Source organism: Pseudorasbora parva, chromosome 2, assembly GCF_024679245.1.
Source record: "Pseudorasbora parva isolate DD20220531a chromosome 2, ASM2467924v1, whole genome shotgun sequence".
NCBI lineage: Eukaryota > Metazoa > Chordata > Actinopteri > Cypriniformes > Gobionidae > Pseudorasbora > Pseudorasbora parva.
Window position 1 is genome coordinate 24,277,118 of NC_090173.1, and position 18,744 is coordinate 24,295,861.

The 18,744-nt window shown below is 38.9% G+C and overlaps 2 protein-coding genes across 4 annotated transcripts in view; both read left to right on the forward strand.

Annotated features, from left to right (window-relative positions):
* Positions 1–3,060, forward strand: part of fam171a2a (family with sequence similarity 171 member A2a) — a 44,227-nt gene extending 41,167 nt beyond the window's left edge. For both annotated transcript variants that reach the window (XM_067412743.1, XM_067412750.1), the window contains exon 8: positions 364–3,060. In XM_067412743.1, coding sequence (XP_067268844.1) covers positions 364–1,885 — 1,522 coding nt within the window. In that variant the 3' untranslated portion in view covers positions 1,886–3,060. The remainder of the gene's footprint in view (positions 1–363) is intronic.
* A 673-nt stretch (positions 3,061–3,733) lies between these two features.
* syngr1a (synaptogyrin 1a) overlaps positions 3,734–18,744 on the forward strand; it is a 28,290-nt gene continuing 13,279 nt past the window's right edge. For both annotated transcript variants that reach the window (XM_067412759.1, XM_067412769.1), the window contains exon 1: positions 3,734–4,265. In XM_067412759.1, the coding sequence (XP_067268860.1) occupies positions 4,170–4,265 (96 nt within the window). In that variant the 5' untranslated portion in view covers positions 3,734–4,169. The remainder of the gene's footprint in view (positions 4,266–18,744) is intronic.

The following is an 18,744-nucleotide window of genomic DNA, read 5'->3' on the forward strand; positions in this document are numbered from 1 at the left end:
AGCTCCGATTTTGACTCGCTGACAGGTTTTGTGAAATTGCAGACAAACGCTTGAAATCATAGGCAAATCACACGCAGTGTGATTGAAACGCAGATGAGTCGTGAAATTTCTGCTGTGTGAAATGTGTTCTGACTGTAAAATTACATCGCAGATGATACAGCCACCTTTGCTTGACCAGCCGCAACAGCAGCAAATTATTTATTTACCTCGAACTATCTTTGCAAAACACTAATTTGAAAATCGTGCAGTGTGAACTTGGCATTAGTGAAACTGTAGTTATGTTAACAAACATTTTTATTAAATGGTTTCTTGATCGATATGCTTGGTGGGATAATAGCTAACAGATATTATGATTTTTTCCAGGAGGCGATGTCTGAAACCTCGTCAGCATCGTCGGAAAATGCACCTCTCGTCCACTCTGGAGAGTTCAAAGAGAGACCAGGGCACATCCACTTCACACCTCAATCTCATCAGTGGTGGACACGTTGAGACCGCCTCCTCAGCCGGTGACCATGATGGCATCAAATCTGACCTTTCCTCCAGCCATGATCTCCACAGCTCTCGAGAGGACTTCTTCAGACATGGCCCCACCCAGACACAACGCAACTCCAGGATGAATGCTGACACAAAGCGAGGAGAGAGCTTCCCATTGAAGGTCACTCGCTCTTCAAACACAGGAACTCGAGACCTGCTCCTACAGGACGACTATAGCAAAGGTTACAGCTCTGCTGAGGACACCGATGAGCGCAGATACCATCGCCATAATGCTAAAGATAACCAGGGCTATTCATCAGACCCACCATCTCCACCTCCACTTTTGCCACCGTTTGCTGGTCACTATCAGGATCACAGCCGGGACAGTAAACCTCCGGAGTATTATGCATCGGCAGGGGATCATCTCACTCGGCCAAGTTCTGTCAACACCCAGCCTGGCCAGCTGATCTTCTGTCACTCCATGGAGCAGATGAAGGAGAGCATGTACCACAGCATGGTGCCTACACTGGTCATCCCTGCACATTACATGCATCTGTCCTCTGACCTGTCAGCTGTGGAGCAGGCAATGGAAAGGCAGCAACAACTGCAGCATGATATGGAGGGCATCCAGGTTAGCATGACACTGCCACGGCAACAGAGTCAACATCAAAAGCAACAGCAGCAGCAGGCCAGGCAAGAAAAGGAAGAGGAAGAGTCTAGCCAGCAAGCAGAGGGAGCTTCAGAGGAGAACTGGGGACCGGAACAATCCACTGCCCCCGTCCGTATTCCTGTCCTTTTCAATGACTCCACAATTGCACAAATGAATGGAGAGTTGCAAGCAATGACGGAGAAGAAGCTTCTGGAGCTTGGGGTAAAGCCACACCCTCGTGCCTGGTTTGTTTCCCTTGATGGCCGTTCAAACTCTCTTGTTAGACACTCCTACATTGAGCTGAGCAATGAAGCCTTGCGTGCACCCGTTGGCCCCAGCAATCTAGCCCAGGACCACCGCCCTGAAACACTCCCAGCAAGATCAGGGAAATCTTCTCACCGAAAAGCAAAAGAGGAGCACAGGTTGAAGGAGGGAGGTGAAAGAAAAGCTCATGGAAAGATTTATTCCAAGCTTCCTATTATTGAAATGCCAGACTCAAGCAGTGATGGCCATTCAGCTATGTACTCACCTGAGGAGAACTCCACAGCTCCACTGCTTGACGAGACCTCGGAGTCCAGAGGTGGGACGTTTCCTCGTAAAGGCCGCAGTCGTGACAACAGCACCCATAGTAGTGCCAGCGAGGTCCACAGAGATTCTGTCACAAGTCCTGATGATGACAATGAAGCCGACGATGGCGAGAATAAGAAAAGCCCTTGGCAAAAGCGTGAAGAGAGGCCCCTCATGGTTTTCAATGTCAAGTAACTCGCATATTGTCCAGTTATGGCACCATCTTGGCTAAACCCTTCTTTTGCATAGATGCTCATTAGTGATGAGGTGTAAAGATGCAGAGCTGGAAAAAAAAGTCGGATGAAAAGCACAATAAGAGACATGGCACTTACCTGAGTGAGGTATCTGTTCCGACCATCAAGACTAGGTACCAAGAATTAGCACTGAATGCCGCTTGTCAGGAAGCATCTGAAGTCCTCACACTTTTAGATGACCTTCAGATGGTTTAGACATCTGATGTAGTTCCAGCAGCAGTTCATGAGGCCAGAGGGAGACGTTAATTTGAATCTGCGCTCAAGATGTTCTCTCGTTTCCCTTAAGTGATGCCCATTTTTGTAAGAATTGCAATGAGCCATTTTAATACTGACTTTGGGGAAGCAATCCATAAGCCTTAAAGAGCTTTTTCTTTTTCAAAAGAATATAAATGAAAATTAATATGAATTTGATGTTGATGAAAAAGAGGTCTGTTGTAAGGATTGAGAGATTTTATCAGTGTAGGTGACTTTGTAGTTGTTTACGCAAATATTTGTTTATATGACTCTTAGACCTGAACCATATGTGGAAATCGTACTTTTCATAGACAGGGGTGAAATAATTGCTGAATAAATTTGTGTTGATTTCAATGTGACTTATCGAATCCTAGTGGTTGACACATAATGACACTGTATTTTGTACTGTTAGTAAAAGTTCCCCCTTTGTTCTTACCAGTGTTGCCAATTTTAATAGTTCAATGAGACTGTTTGGGCTAGGAATGCTGCTTTTAGATATGAATAAAAGGTTCTGCTTGTATACAGAACACATTTTGTACTCTGAATAAGCCTTCCTGTTGGTTCAGTGCAGCAATAGGAATTGTCTTTTAAGGGACTTACCTTGGACACCTGTGAAAATAGGTTTTCGGACTAATCTTTGCTGCATTGCATCAGGATTTCTGCCATAAATCCAAACCATTGCAACTGTTAACTGTGGAAGAAAACATTTAAACATTTTATGGAGTTTTTGTGTGTGACTGAAGATACAGATTGTGCTTCAAATGGGTGTGCATGGATGAATTTACACACATTTATTTTTAAAACAAGTATTGCTTAAGCGCTCTTATTAAACGCTGTGAACCACTTATTTGTAAATAACACCTTAGTAAATTTACACCCTCACTTTTGTTCTATGCATTTTTATTTTTGTCTGATTATACTAATCAACTTCGGCCTCTGGTTACCGGCCAAATTATTCATATCACACTGTAACTGTTATTTTCTTTCAGTTGACATTTTATTGTATTACTGACTTTAAGCCTTGCCCTCATAACATGTGAAGCATTAGCCCATAACCATTGGATGCGTTATTACGAAGAACCTGCCATGTACCGACAGAAGTCTCTCGCCAGTCCTTCTTAAACAAACTGCTGAATTTTCACAAGTGCCCTAAACTTCCTGGAAAGTGTATATAGAATTTTTTTTTTTTTTGTGATAATCCTATATCATTACAGAAGTTATGCTGAATAGTTTATTACAGTATTGGTAAATGTTGCAAAATACATTTTGAACAACATTATAATCTTATAATTTGGATCTGTCCATCACTTTAAAAAGTTGAGTTTTTCACATAAAAGCATTTTGGCAACGGTACAGTTTACGTCGCATCCCTATCCTTATTTTTGTTTTTACTTAACATAAACTAAATAAATATTTTATTTAATATTGTGTCTACATGTGACTAAGCATTTGTCCTCTGGGTGTGGGCTATGGGCGATCACTAGGTGGCACAGTTTTACAAGGATTTATAATCTTAAAATTCCATATAACAGTCTTAGATGGGTTTCCATACTATTGGGAATATTTATGTTTACACATTTTACGTTTTTTTCAAAGTAATAAACGTTTGATTCGACAGCACACTTCTGTCACATAAGCAGAGAGTAACTACTGAGAGTCTAGCGGGCACGTGGTCAGCGGCGCGCCTAAGTATCCTCGAGAGTGCGCATCAAGCTTGACAGCATAATGCGCGCTCTCGTGTTCCCCCGGATGCGTGTTTACTCAGTCTCCTCTCTCCACCCTTGAAATGAGAGAGATACGGAGTGAAAGGGACATCGTTTTGCAAGAAAACCTACACAAACGTGCAGCCAAGATCGAGACCGGACGAGACACGAGGGTGAAGCACGAAGAGTCAAGGTGTAGCGGAGGGATAAATTGATTCGACATCAAGGTCAATTATCTCTCGTTAGAAAAAAAAACTTCAGACACGGAGAAATCACGAACCTCTGAGGATGGAGCAGGCATACGGGGCTGGCAAGGCTGGCGGCACCTTCGATCCAATTACGTTCTTTCAGCAACCGCAGACTATTCTTCGAATAGTGTCTTGGGTGAGAGTCATTCTGCTAATTGCATAATTTAAGCGCGAGCCCGAGTGTCATGTGATGATGCGTTAACGTCTCGTAAAGCTTTGCCGCCTAAATGCACATCTCTCGCGCTAATCTGCGCTCTCGCAAATCATTTCTTCAATTTCATTTCTTCAGATTATTTTGTTTAATTACACAGCTCTCCGGGATACTTGATTCTGATTGTTCAATCGTGATATTCAGCATAAATATTGCTGTAAATTACCATTTTTGCAACACTGTATAGTGTATGGACCATTCATCTTATAATTAAAGGGATAGTTCACCAAAAAATTAAAATTCTGTCATCATTTACTCACCCTCAAGTTGTTTAAAACTTGTATGAATATCTTTATTCTGGATTCCATTTATTGAAATGAGTCAATGGCTACCATCAATTTGGTTTGGTTGGTTGCCGACATTCTTTAAAATATCTTCCTTTGTATTCAGCAGAAGACAGAAACTCATACAGGTTTAGAACAACTTGAAGGTGAGTAAATTACCATTAAAGTTTTTAGGTTGAATTACTCAATTACATTGAGCTACAGAACAAGTACAGCTATTAAAGGTATATGAAATTATTTGTAAAAAGAGAATGTTTATTCAGGACTAATATTATTATATTCATAAATGAATAGTGGATTACTTTACCTGAAAACATCTACTTCCCTCTTACCTTTATAGGAGAGATTTCTGCCTGTTAACTAACTAAACAATTTCCTTTATTTCCTTAGTCATATCTGGACTCAATCAATTGGCTCCAGATTTGTTTAAAGCTATGGCCTGTGCATGAATGAGCATGTATGCTGTGCACTGTTTGCTGATAAAAACGTTTTGTGGAGAGACACATGGTGAGGGGGTGGTAGGAGATTATAAGAGGGGGGAGGGGTGGGCAGGTGTCTGAAGTGGTGATTAAGCCACAACAATGCAATATCATTCAAGAATTGAAACGATTTCCCTGAGAATCGATACATTTGCCTTTATAATGAGTTTGTAATATAAATGACCACTGACTCAGGGTTTAATTGCTCATTTATTTAAAAAAAAATCTATTTTCATTTATTTCTAATGCAAATGAAAATAATTATCTGAATCTTACATACAAATTATTATTTTAGTCCTATTTTATTTTTAATATTTTAGTAAAAAACGTAAAAAAACGTAAAAAAAAAGTAAACGTAAAAACATTTTTTGACAAATAATCTTTCTTCCCATCTCATTTTGTTTTTAATCACCATGTGCATTTAGGGGCTCCATAAAATATAAATAATATTTAAAATATAAATAAATCTCTAAATCTCACATTTGCAGCAATAATGAATGACTAGACAAAATGAATGTATTGACTTCACCTGTGCGATATATCATTGATCAGTGTAACTATTTAGGTGCTTTTAATGTATCCTAAATGTTCTAAAAGCTGAATAAGCTCTTTTTAAGTATCTCGAGTTCAGACAGTTCTGTCAGTTTAAGGAGGGATTTCCTATTTTTCCCATTAATTGATAGAAACAGTGTTCGGGCAACTTGTAAGCAATGTATGCACAGAAATGACACCCTTCACTTATAAGTGGCAAACAACTGTCGATTTGTCTGCATGTTAGTGGATGTGTGTGTGCAGTGTATGGAACCTTCAGGATGGACTGGAGGTGTGTTCGTCTGATTCATACACTGATTGGCTGAGTGAATGCTGCTGCGTTGGCATGACAACAGTCTAAGACCTCGGGCTGGATACCAATGGGCTCACTATGAGGGAAATGAAAATTGATAAACAGTAAAGGCATTAATGGGATTGCCTCTAGAATATTTATTTGAAACCTTTCATTTATCCTATGTCCGATAACAGGATCTCTTTCCTTTTTCACTTATTCTGTGGACTGCAACATTAGCATGCATTGAACTCTTTGGATATGTTGTACTAAAATCAGACGTCAGCATTGTCAAAAATTATCTCTGTTCACACAAATTTGCAAAAATGACAAAAAAGGCTGTATTATGCATGTCAGGAAGTAATACACATATGTGACCATGTAATATGCATTTTTGTTGTTTACATGGAGATGGTAAAGGTATTGTTTTCCAAACCTTGCATTTTTTTAAAAAAAGGTTGCGTTTTCAAGCTCCCAAAACACTGCTGCCATGTAAATGAACATCCGAAAAACATCTAAACATACCCTCAGGCTACATCTACATTAATCCGGATACACGCTCTCTGTCCACACTAACGTTTTCAATTGTTTTCCAAAAGTTTCTCTTTCGCACTGAAACGTCGGAAAACGTTAAATTCTCCTTACTGTGCACGCGTAAACACTCATAAAAGCTCACTGAAATAATTCCCGAACAAGACGGAATAAAGTTAGCACACAATTTTTCTGGTAAGATCATTTTCTTTCGCAAAATATCTCACCATTCACTGATGCGTCTGGTTCTGGTTCGGTCTAAATTGCAATTGCTCTCATGTTTTGCCACAGGACAGCAAATGCATGCCTTTGCAGGACTGTGATATGAACAGGGTACAAAGTAACATATTTTTTAGCAACTGTGTGAAAGTGAATAGCATAACAAGTACAATAGCGGTATATACATGAAAATCTATCAGTATAATATGCATCACATGACTAAACATGCGTCATCATTTTCAAATTTTTAGTCCACACCACAATGCGAAAACAGCGTTTCCTAATGTATCCATTTTGGAGAAGATAAGATGCGTTTTTACAGTATTAGTTTGGATAAGGCCTTATGCCAAGTTCACACAGCACAATTTTCAAACTCATCAGATTACAGTTTTTTTCACTCTACATGACTATCTGGTAGCATTCAGTCGCTGCTGTGTTCACACTGTACGCTGGATTGGCAACGGGGTTTCACACTGCATGAATTCACAAAAGGAAGAATCGCACACTATGACACTATCTCCAGTTCGCAAACTAAGTTACACAACCAAACGCGCGAGAAGTGACAAGGAAAGAACACGAAAAGAAACAAAAAAATTTTTGGAGGAAATGGAGAGACGTGGTTGTGTGACTGCGATGATAAATAAATAATTTCCCGATGTGCTGTTGTGGCTGGTCAAGCAAATATTTAGTTGCATTTGATATTCTGGTCTATAACTCGTCCCTGAACCTTCCACTGCCCTGTATCATGCTTTCTCATTGGCTGTAGGTCATTAAATATGTAATTTTTCGTCAGAACACATTTCAAACAGCAGGATTTTAAACTTTGAGAACGACTTTCTCAGATCGCATCTTTGATAATTCACCCTTTGTGATTGTCACTAGTGTGAATGAGCACCGATTTGCCTATGATTTTGGGCATTTGTCTGGGATTTCGCAAAACCTGTTGGCTAAAATCGTGCAGTGTGAATTCGCTATTAGTCATGATTCAGATCTGGTAGATGCTATGATGGATAGGCTTAGAGTCTTTCCTCATTGCTTGCTTGCAAACAGGGTCTTGCTTTAAAATGTATGATCTTTTGGATCTTTGACTTTTGTAAGCAGACTCTTTTACACAGAAAACTCCACTGACAAATATTTCACAGTTTCAAAACATGGGTGTTGAAAAACCTCTAGGCAAGAATCGCCATCAGTTCATTCATTTATTTTCCCTAAGCTGCCAGGCTGTATTCAACCAGCTTATCGTATACACTCACCTCAAGGATTATTAGGAACACCTGTTCGATTTGTCATTAATGGAATTATCTAATCAAACAATCACATGGCAGTTGCTTCAATGCATTTAGGGGTGTGGTCCTGGTCAAGACAATCTCCTGAACTCCAAACTGAATGTCAGAATGGGAAAAAAAGGTGATTTAAGCAAATTTGAGCATGGCATGGTTGTTGGTGCTAGATGGGCCGGTCTGAGCATTAGCAACTGCTCAGTTACTGGGATTTTCACGCATAACCATTTCTAGGGTTTACAAAGAATGGTGTGAAAAGGGAAACATCCAGTATTTGGCAGTCCTGTGGGCGAAAAATGCCTTGTTGATGCTAGAGGTCAGAGGAGAATGGGCCGATTGATTCAAGCTGATAGAAGAGCAACTTTGACTGAAATAACCACTCATTACAACCGAGGCATGCAGCAAAGCATTTGTGAAGCAGACACGCACAGCCTTGAGGCTACAACAGCAGAAGACCCCACCGGGTACCACTCATCTAAATGGACTGCATTTATATAGCGCTTTTATCCAAAGCGCTAGGGCTGGGCGATATGGCCAAAATTTCATATCCCGATATAGCTCATTTGATATCCCGATAACGATATACATAACGATATAGCAATTTTTCTGTTAATTCAGTTTATGAATAGTCTATACAAAATTGCAATGTGGAAATGCAGTTTGAAATGATATACAAAACAAATAAAGGTAGTATGGACTACATTTTTATTTTATTTAGAACCTTTTTTTCAAGCAAGACTGTTGGTAAAGTTAACACCTGCCTAGGGATGTTAACCGACGACCGTTTGACCGATGGTTGAACGTATCAACCTTAACCGATCAAAGTCGTCGGTTAAAATAAATAAAAAAAGTGATCTCTAAATTAGGCTATTATAGACAGAGGACTAAACGCTACTACAGTTAGCCGTCTCATTCCAAAATCTTTTTGTGTGATTGAACATATCCCTCGCACTCAATTCTTCATAACTCGCCTGTTTGTACTTAATAAACCAATAAAAACATTTGCCGCGAGGTCACAGTGTTTGGGTTTGCACGCTCACAAGGTTTGCCAAAAGTAAACACTCGAGGTTAGAGCCAGGGCAGACGACAGTATGAAGCGTGCATTCAGCATAAGATGGGCTTACATTTGGAAATATAACATCTTCATTTCAGTGGTAACACATAAGGTGTTGATCGTCTTTCTTTATTATAGTTAGCACTACCTCGAACTAAAGCGGCGTCAGAGCTGTCATTTTCTTAAATGAGCCGCGGCAATGTTTCAAATGAGCTTCTTACGCTGGACAAATGCCTTTATTTTCAACGCCATCACCTTAACCAAACCATTTCGAAACTAAGGAGCCATTGTCCTCTGATTACAAACAAGCTCCTCTGCGGCGCGTTTGCGGGACTCGTGTTTCGCGCTGTGGGGGATTTAAAAAAAGTGACATGAGTGGAAGGGAGGCGGCAGCGTGTGTGTGTGAGAGAGAGAGAGCGAGAGAGAGACAGAGGGAGCGCGGCTCGCGGCTGTTATTTCAAATAGCGCAGCATATTTTAAACTAATCGGTTAACCGGTTTCAACCGGCTAATGAGGCCCGGTGGTCGGTCAAGAAAATGTTTAGTTTTTGCCATCCCTACACCTGCCATTAAAATATTTCAATATATGGCTTTATGGTGTGCCACGCGTAAAAGCCCGCTGCAGCGTCTGTGTCTGAAGTGTGTTTTGAGCGCTTATGCCCCCACTATTCTGGCATCATTACTCTGAGAATTACCCCGCTCTGAACCGCGTCTACTACCGTCTTCCTCCATGTGTGTTTGTATTGCAGCGTGCATGGGCATGCCGTGGCGTGAGGTGCATCTTGACGTAAAATTCTGCCATAAACGCCTTATCGTGGCGTAAGCGATAGAGCGTTATAGTGTTGTCACGATACCAAAATTATGACTTCGATACGATATCAGACTAAAATATCGATATATCGATACTAAATCGATACCACAGTAAAATAAATAAATACATAAATAAATAAGATAAGATGCTTAATATGACAACAGAACTTGTTATTATTCATTGTTATTTTCTACTAAAAATTCATGTGGCCAGCATGTTCCTTAGGGTTGGGCATCGTTTTCATTTGAACAATTATAGATCAATTGATCACTTACTATTAAAATTCTCTCACAAATTTTTGCTATCTCAATGTATTTTTTACAATGGGGTAATTGTGTTGCAATAGCTTACACACAGCACAAGAAAGCTTGATTTCTAATGGTAAATTGAATTTAAAAAGACAAGTAAACAGTAATAAAATAAGAACAAATAAACAGATTACAAACAATAGCACAAATAAATGCAATAGAATAGAAGATACAAATTAAACAGACTGCTTTATTTTTCAGGTAAGTCTAACATTCAGATAAGAAACTGAATTAAAAAAATGCATAGTAATTACATTTAAAACAACATTGGATAATGTTCTTTGTAAAAAATTCAATAGCGTACAGATGAAACTATTAAAGTTACACAAGTTGATCAGTCAAGAGCAGTGCGATCGTTTGTCTTTTTGTAGTTTGAATAGCAAATGACTGCGGTCCCTTTAAGACTAACAGACGCATGGATCCTAAACACTGTTCCTGTTACTCGTTCTTCCTGAACTGTTTGCGACTGTGTTTACGTTAATACTCTTCCAGATGTGCACTGATAATTCTTTGAGTGTATTTGACCAATAATAAGCTGGAAAAGGAAGCAAATGTTTGCACTTGTATCATGTCAGAGGCGGCTTTATTAGGGTAGGCTATGTGTGTGTGCGCTTCAGATGTGGAGCACGAAATCTGCGGGGATTAGTAGAATTAATTTATGTGCAATCCCGCGCGAAATTCAGACCGATCACTCACTAACACTAACACACTGTCATGAGGAAAAAGTCCAGCAGAACGCGCGTTCGCCGTGCTCAGAGGTTAACCGGGCTGAGTGAGAATATGCCGGTGTGTGTGTCAACTCGCTTTCGGTCGAAGAGGAGAGCGCAGCTGGTATCGATACTGTAAAAACTGAGAATCGTATCGTTTCAGATATTCCATTATCGATATATATCGAAATATCGATATTTTTGACAACACTAGAGCCTTATATAAAACGATAGACATTTTCTATCGTCCAGACGATATATTTCGTCATATCGCCCAGCCCTACAAAGCGCTTTACATTTTTGCCTCACATTCACCCATTCATACACCGACGGCGATGTCAGCCATGTAAGACGCCATCCAGCTCATCAGGAGCAGCTGGGGTTAGGTGCCTTGCTCATGGACACTTCAACACTTGGTCAAGTGGAACCGGGGATTGAACCACCAACCTTCTGGTTTGTAGACTACCTACATGAACCACTGAGCCACTGCCGCCCCATCTCCACTACAAATAGGAAAAAGAGGCTACAATTTGCTCGAGCTCACTAAAATTGGACAGTTGAAGACTGGAAAAATGTTGCCTGGTCTGATGAGTTTCGATTTCTGTTGAGACATTCAAATGGTAGAGTCAGAATTTGCCGTAAACAGAATGAGAACATGTATCCATTATGCCTTGTTACCACTGTGCAGGCTGCTGGTAGTGGTGTAATGGTGTGGGGGATGTTTTCTTGGCACACTTTAGGCATTTTGGCATTGGGCATTGTTTAAATGCCACGGCCTACCTGAGCATTGTTTCTAAACATGTCCATCCCTTTATGACCACCATGTACCCATCCTCTGATAGCTACTTCCAGCAGGATAATGCACCATGTCACAAAGCTCAAATCATTTCAAAATAGTTTCTTGAACATGACAATGAGTTCACTGTACTAAAATGGCCCCCACAGTCACCAGATCTCAACCCAATAGAGCATCTTTGGGATGTGGTGGAATGGGAGCTTCGTGCCCTGGATGTGGATCCCACAAATCTCCATCAACTGCAAGATACTATCCTATCAATATGGGACAACATTTCTAAAGAATGCTTTCAGCACCTTGTTGAATTAATGCAACGTAAATTTAAGGCAGTTCTGAAGGCGAAAGGGGGTCAAACACAGTATTAGTATGGTGTTCCTAATAATCCTTTAGGTGATTGTGTGTGTAATATACAGTACAAGCCAAAAGTTCAGACACATTACTATTTGTAATGTTTTTTAGAGAAATTTCTTCTGCTCATCAAGCCTGCATTTATTTGATCAAAAATACAGATTTTTTTTTTTAATATTGTGATATATTTTTACAATTTAAAATATTTGGTTTTCAATTTATTATACTTTAAATGATCATTTATTTCTGTGATGCAAAGCTGGAATGGAGGAATGATACTGAAAATTCAGCTTTGCATCACAGAAATAAATGATAATTTAAAGTTTCAAAAACATTACAAATAGAAATGTGTCCAATCTTTTGGCCTGGACTGTATGTATATATATATATATATATATATATATATATATATATATATATATATATATATATATATCAAAACCCTGTCTGTTCAGTCCTTTACAATGAATGTGCATGTGATGCTTTAAATATAGCACAGTCATTTTACTGTTGTCTGTTATGGGGCTAATGGCACAGCTGGATACTGCTGCAGGGTAACACACTCTCCATTTCTCTCCATATGTCCTACTACGTCAAGGGAGAAAATATAGTTTGCAGAGCCTCTTTATCTCTCTAACATTATTATCATATTTTGTGATTCATTTATTTCCTGGCAGAATTGTTTCCTGTCTGGTTGTGATATTCTGGCAATGGATCACTGTTAACTCTCATATCTAATCCACATTTATATTGCCTTGCACCCTTGTATAGGATTCAAGTAAGTTTTAAAAACAAAAAAGCAAAGTAGATTCAGTGTGATTAATACGTTAAAAAAGAGAAATGAACCCAACTCCTTATTACCTTAAAGCTGGTGACCACCCGACATAAAGCACAAGCAGGCACAGCGTGCAGCTGCCACTGCCGCGTAAAAGCATGTTGTCGGATATGACAAATGAGACGCTCTACCCAAGAAAGAGCCCACCAGTGTAAAAATTTTAGGATTCCGTAAAAATTACTTGTTAATCACTCCATCTGCAGGACCTGCTGAGCAACAGTGAGCGCAAAGGGGTGCAATACAACCTTTCTACCCACCTCCGCCTTTGATATCTTGCAGATTTGTCTACTTTACAGAGTTTTTTTGCCAATCCTGAAACAGCAAATAAAGATATCTATTTTCTTCAAGCCATCAACATTTCTATAGAAAACATTTATTTTTAAGCATTTTAAAGGGGTGATGAATTGAGAAATCAACTTTCCCTTGAGCTTTTGATATATAAAAGGTCATGGTAATATCTAAGTTTCAGAGCTGAAAACTTCCTTGTTAGTCAAAGAAACCTTTTATAGACACCAGGCTTAGCAAACGGTCCTGTGCTTTATACTGACGTCACTGCATGACGAAACACCGCCTCTACAGAACGTGTAATTCGGTAGCCTCGCACACCGACTCATGGAGCTGTTCGGTGGATCACAAGCCAGCAGCAATAAACCTGTAGAAGATAGCAAGCAAGATATTGTGGAAGAACACAGTCGCTGCATAAGCTTCCTTCGGATCATAATATTAGGAATGTGTGATACTTCATTTATTTTTAATGAAGTTCCAGCTCACGTAGGGAAGACATGTTCACTTCAGTTCACTGCGGGATCATTTGTAAACAAATCTCCGGTCGATGCTGGATTTGGATCCGACAGGAATGGTGCTGCATGCTTATGTGAGTAAAACATGTTTTTATATGTAATAGTATTGCATTTTTATAGATCGTTTTGCTTATGTGTACGTGTCTAACAGAAACATACCTTTAGCACGCTCGACTCAGACACGTATGGGCCAGGGCTTGCAAAGCCCAGCAGGCTGATCAATCTCATTATATTCCGTTCTTGTTCTGCTATTCTCTCTCTCTCAGTCTCTCTCTCGAGTTGACATCTGAAGGGCGGCACGTGCCGAAGGTGTGTGTGTGTGTGCGTGGTTCGAGCTTATATTGTCCAATCTTGCGGGCTATGTGTAATATAAAAATAATAGTCCAATCAATCGTGGGTGGATGAGAAATAAATCATTGTTTGTTTGATAAAGACGTTTACGAGCCCTGTGGTCAAAAGAATCATTCCGGTTGCCACTTCTCCCTTGATCTCTCCTCTCTCATGTGAACTGAACTGACAGCGGAGCTGAAGCTCATTAAATATGCAAATCTTATCCAATCCTAGCCGTTGGCGTTTACTTCCAAGTCTCCGGTGCGACACGCACATCAAAACCCAGCGATTTGGCGAGAGCCTCAAAAAAAAGTAATAGGTAGAAAATAGCCTATTACTTATTAGTTATGATGTTTTTGAATGTAAAAACCACACGAACATTATTAGTTGACCTCAGACAACAGTATAAAAAAAATGTAAAAAGCCAGTTCATGGCACCTTTAATATATATATATATATATACGTTAAGCCAAAATAATTAATTGGTTTGAGTATAGCCAAATTAAATTAAACAAATTAGTCCAAACAAATGAACTTTTATTTAGTTTGTATTAGGTCTTTCTTTCTTTTTGGAGGTTCACATAACTGACACAATTTAAGTAATCTGAATTGTTTCATTGTTTTGCGTCTACTGAACTTGTCTCTTTTAATTTAGACAAACTTCAATATAACTGAAACTGTGCTGGGATTTCTATCTCCTAGTATTCTAGTATGTTGGGCTGGGCGATATGACGAAATATATCGTCTGGACGATAGAAAATGTCTATCATTTTATATAAGGCTCTATCGCTTACACCACTATAAGGCGTTTACGGCAGAATTTTACGTCAAGATGCACCTCACGCCACGGCATGCCCATGCACGCTGCAATACAAACACACATGGAGGAAGACGGTAGTAGACGCGGTTCAGACCAGGGTAATTCTCAGATTAATTATGCCAGAGTGGTGGCATAAGCGCTTAAAACAAACTTCAGACACAGACGCTGCAACAGGCTTTTACGCGTGGCACACCATATATTGAAATATTTTAATGGCATGGCGAAAACTAAAAATTTTCTTGACCGACCACCGAGCCTCATTAGCCGGTTGAAACCGGTTAACCGATTAGTTTAAAATATGCTATTTGAAATAACAGCCGTGAGCCGCACTCCCTCTCTCTCTCTCTCTCTCTCTCTCTCTCTCTCGCTCTCACACACACACACACACACACACACTGTCCTAGCGCTGCCGCCTCCCTTCCACTCACTTCACTTTTTTTAAATCCCCCACAGCGCTAAACACGAGTCCCGCAAACGTGGCGCCGAGGACCTCGAGTGTTTTAGCCTGTGTACTTTTTGCAAACCTTGTGAGCGCGCAAACCCAAACGCTGTGACCTCGCGCCAAATGTTTTTTATTGGTTTATTAAGTACAAACAGGCAAGTTATGAAATATTGAGTGCAAGGGATATGTTCAATTCACACAAATAGACTTTGGAATGAGATGGCTAACTGTAGTAGCGTTTAGTCCACTGTATAATAGCCTAATTTAGAGATCACTTTTTTTTTTTAACCGACAACTTTGATCGGTTAACGTTGATACAGTCAACCATCGGTCAAACGGTCATCGGTTAACATCCCTAGGCAGGTGTTAACTTTACTAACAGTCTTGCTTGAAAAAAAGGTTCTAAATAAAATACAAATGTAGTCCATACTACCTTTATTTGTTTTGTATATCATTTCAAACTGCATTTCCACATTGCAATTTTATATAGACTATTCATAAACTGAATTAACAGAAAAATTGCTATATCGTTATGTATATCGTTATCGGGATATCAAATGAGCTATATCGGGATATGAAATTTTGGCCATATCGCCCAGCCCTACTAGTATGCAGTATTAAGTGTTATAATATGTTGTTTTTGCAAGATTAATTTTAAGTGGGAGATTTAGTAGTGTTTCATGTTTTGCTCTGCTAATTGAGTTTCTGTTATGTTGTTTTTTAGGTGGTTTCCATCATGGTGATGAGTAGAGCATGGTTTGAGAATATATAAATGTATATTGCTGTATTCATTCAGCTATGCTATGCTAATGCTATCAAAGCATTGTGTTACCAATTAGCAAGTTAGCATTTACAAAATTCGCTAAAGCTATCCAAGCTTCCACTACTAAAATATTTAAGTTGATATTACATGATAATGTTAAGTTAAACTCAAATATTTCAAGTAAAAGGCAAGTAAAGGTTTCACCAATTCTGATTTACAGTGCATTTAGAGTGATTGAGTTTTGAATGAGTTAAATTAAATGGACAGCTTGAAGTTTGATTTAGAATATATGTCAGTTTCAGGGGATTTAAGAATATATGTCAGATTCCCATTTACCAGTGCAGTATAAAATAAATGTTCCTGTTTACAACACAGTAGACCTATTCCTTTAAAAATATCCTAATCTTGTGTCTTCGGTCAGTGTTGCTGCATGGATGCATGATTTCTGAATACTGTGTGAGTTTTCAGATTGTGTGGGAGCGCACTACAGATGTATAGGTGGTCTTCATCTGTAGTCTTATGACTCAGTCTCTCTCTCTTTCTCTTTCTCTGTCTCGTGATCTCTCTTTCCCCGCATAGTGAACACAAGGTCAGAGAGATTAAAAGCGAGGGATTGGAGGGGGAGGGGAGAGTGAGAGGCAAAGCTCGGCAGGCATGTAATAGACCAGGAAAAAGAGAGAAAAGGGATATATGTTAAGTTATCAAGAAGACTTCCTCATACCATCCAGACCGTCAAAGACTCTTGCCCATGCAGTTAATTACAATAAATAAACACAAGATGAATGCAAATGCACTATAAAACAAACATAAAAGGGGTCCATATGACCTTTGCAAGTTTTACAAGGTCATTTGAAGCTTTGTTAATAGAAAATATCAACATATAAGTCTATATTCACTGACTCATGGATCAGTCACTGACTCTTAGATTAGTTTAAATTCATCAATGATTCAGACTGAACTGGATCGGATGATTCATAAAAAAATGGGTAATTCATGATAAGATAATTCTCTTTTTTTTTCTACTCGGTTTTAATTGATGTTAGAGCATCACTGATGAGCTGTAGATTATTTTACTTTATTGTAAGCTTCTTATAAGCCAACTGCAGCAACACCACTCAGGCACATAAAGGGTCCTGATGAATAACTAGACAGCTCTATTTGACTGTTTTTCTCCTCCTCTCAAAGTGTTGATTGATTTATTGGTGGATGAGCCATGTTTACTGGCTCTAAAATGATACACGCCCTAACCAGACCAGCTGATATCTTTGGATGATTGAAGAACCATAAATTACATTCTGGACCAATGAAAACCAATAAAATATAGCACACTGACCTTGTGGGAGGTGCTGAACTCTACAAAATGTGACATGCATGATGTGATATTTAGCCGTAGCACTTTATTAATCCGCTGTAGGAAATTGAGGCATTAATACACAAAATGGCAAATAACAATACAATACTGTACAGTAAGATATCATTTACAACAAAAACAGATAATATAATGAAATGTATTCTAAAATGCTTAATATAATACTGTAGTATCAATATGCAAAATTAAAAGATTTGTAAAAGTAATTAATGGGTTTGACAGTTTGTTATTTAAAGAGTCTAGAAAATCTCAGTCACATTATAAACAAGACAAGAAACTAAATGTGTTTTGCACATATATATTTTTTAACAAGTAATGCACTTACAGATGTCCACAAAAACAAAACAAAACAAAAAAAAACCTTAAAATGGCTTGTTTCACATTGACATGTGCCTAAAACATTCCAATCAGGTTGAAAAGGGGATCATGTAAAGCTCTGCTCCTCATGATCACAAGATCAGGATCCCACGTGCTGACTGTTACAATGCTTGCTTTCATGCACTCATTGGCCACGAAGCCTTGTGATCCAGACAGCTAATTAAAAGCATGCAAAATACTTGACCAGTAGCTCATTAAATTCCCAGACTCAGAGATAGGGAAATGTATGTAGATAAAGTTTTAAAAAAAAACCTTGTCTTTAACAATATGTTGTTAAATGGACAGTCAGTCAGCATTCATCAATGATACTGCTTTGTCATGATGCATTTGCACATTGTGGTGCATATATAACTGTGACAATGCTGCAGCTAACCTTTCAATCACATTCATGATCACAATCTTATTTGCCTTTACTTCAGTGCTTAGGTGGGTAAAACGAAAATCTGGAATAGAAAACGAAGATAAGTGTTGATGCCTGATGTTGATTCAAACCAGTAACTAATTTGTTTTTATTGAAAGAACCAGCTCATAAGAGTAATTATTTCACGAATCAGACTGCATTCGTCACACTTTGTTTTTAACTCACTTAAAAGAACTCAAGTGTCATTTGTTTGTGAATTAGACTAAAATGGCCATGCTGATTGTGATTCATTGGGCACCGGTTCATAAATCAGACTATATCGAGTGTATGTTTTTTCCATTCGTTACACTTTGACAATTTGGTAAAAAAGACATTGCTTGGCATTATTTTTTGTTGCGTCACCTTCAATACAGACTTTACTTGCTTTCACAACTCACAATTTTTTGTTTTTACTGTGGTGTTCTAAAATTCTCACTTCTAAAATGCGATGCAGAACTGTTATGCCGGGTTCAGACTACACAATATTATTGTCTGTTACAATAGTCACTGTGTCAGATTACCGGTATGTGATTTTGACTCCTACACTCGTTTGTGTCCTGTATTGTCATTGAGAAGCCACAACTAGCGACTGACTTCTAAAACGAGCATAAGCGAACAGTGGCTGTAC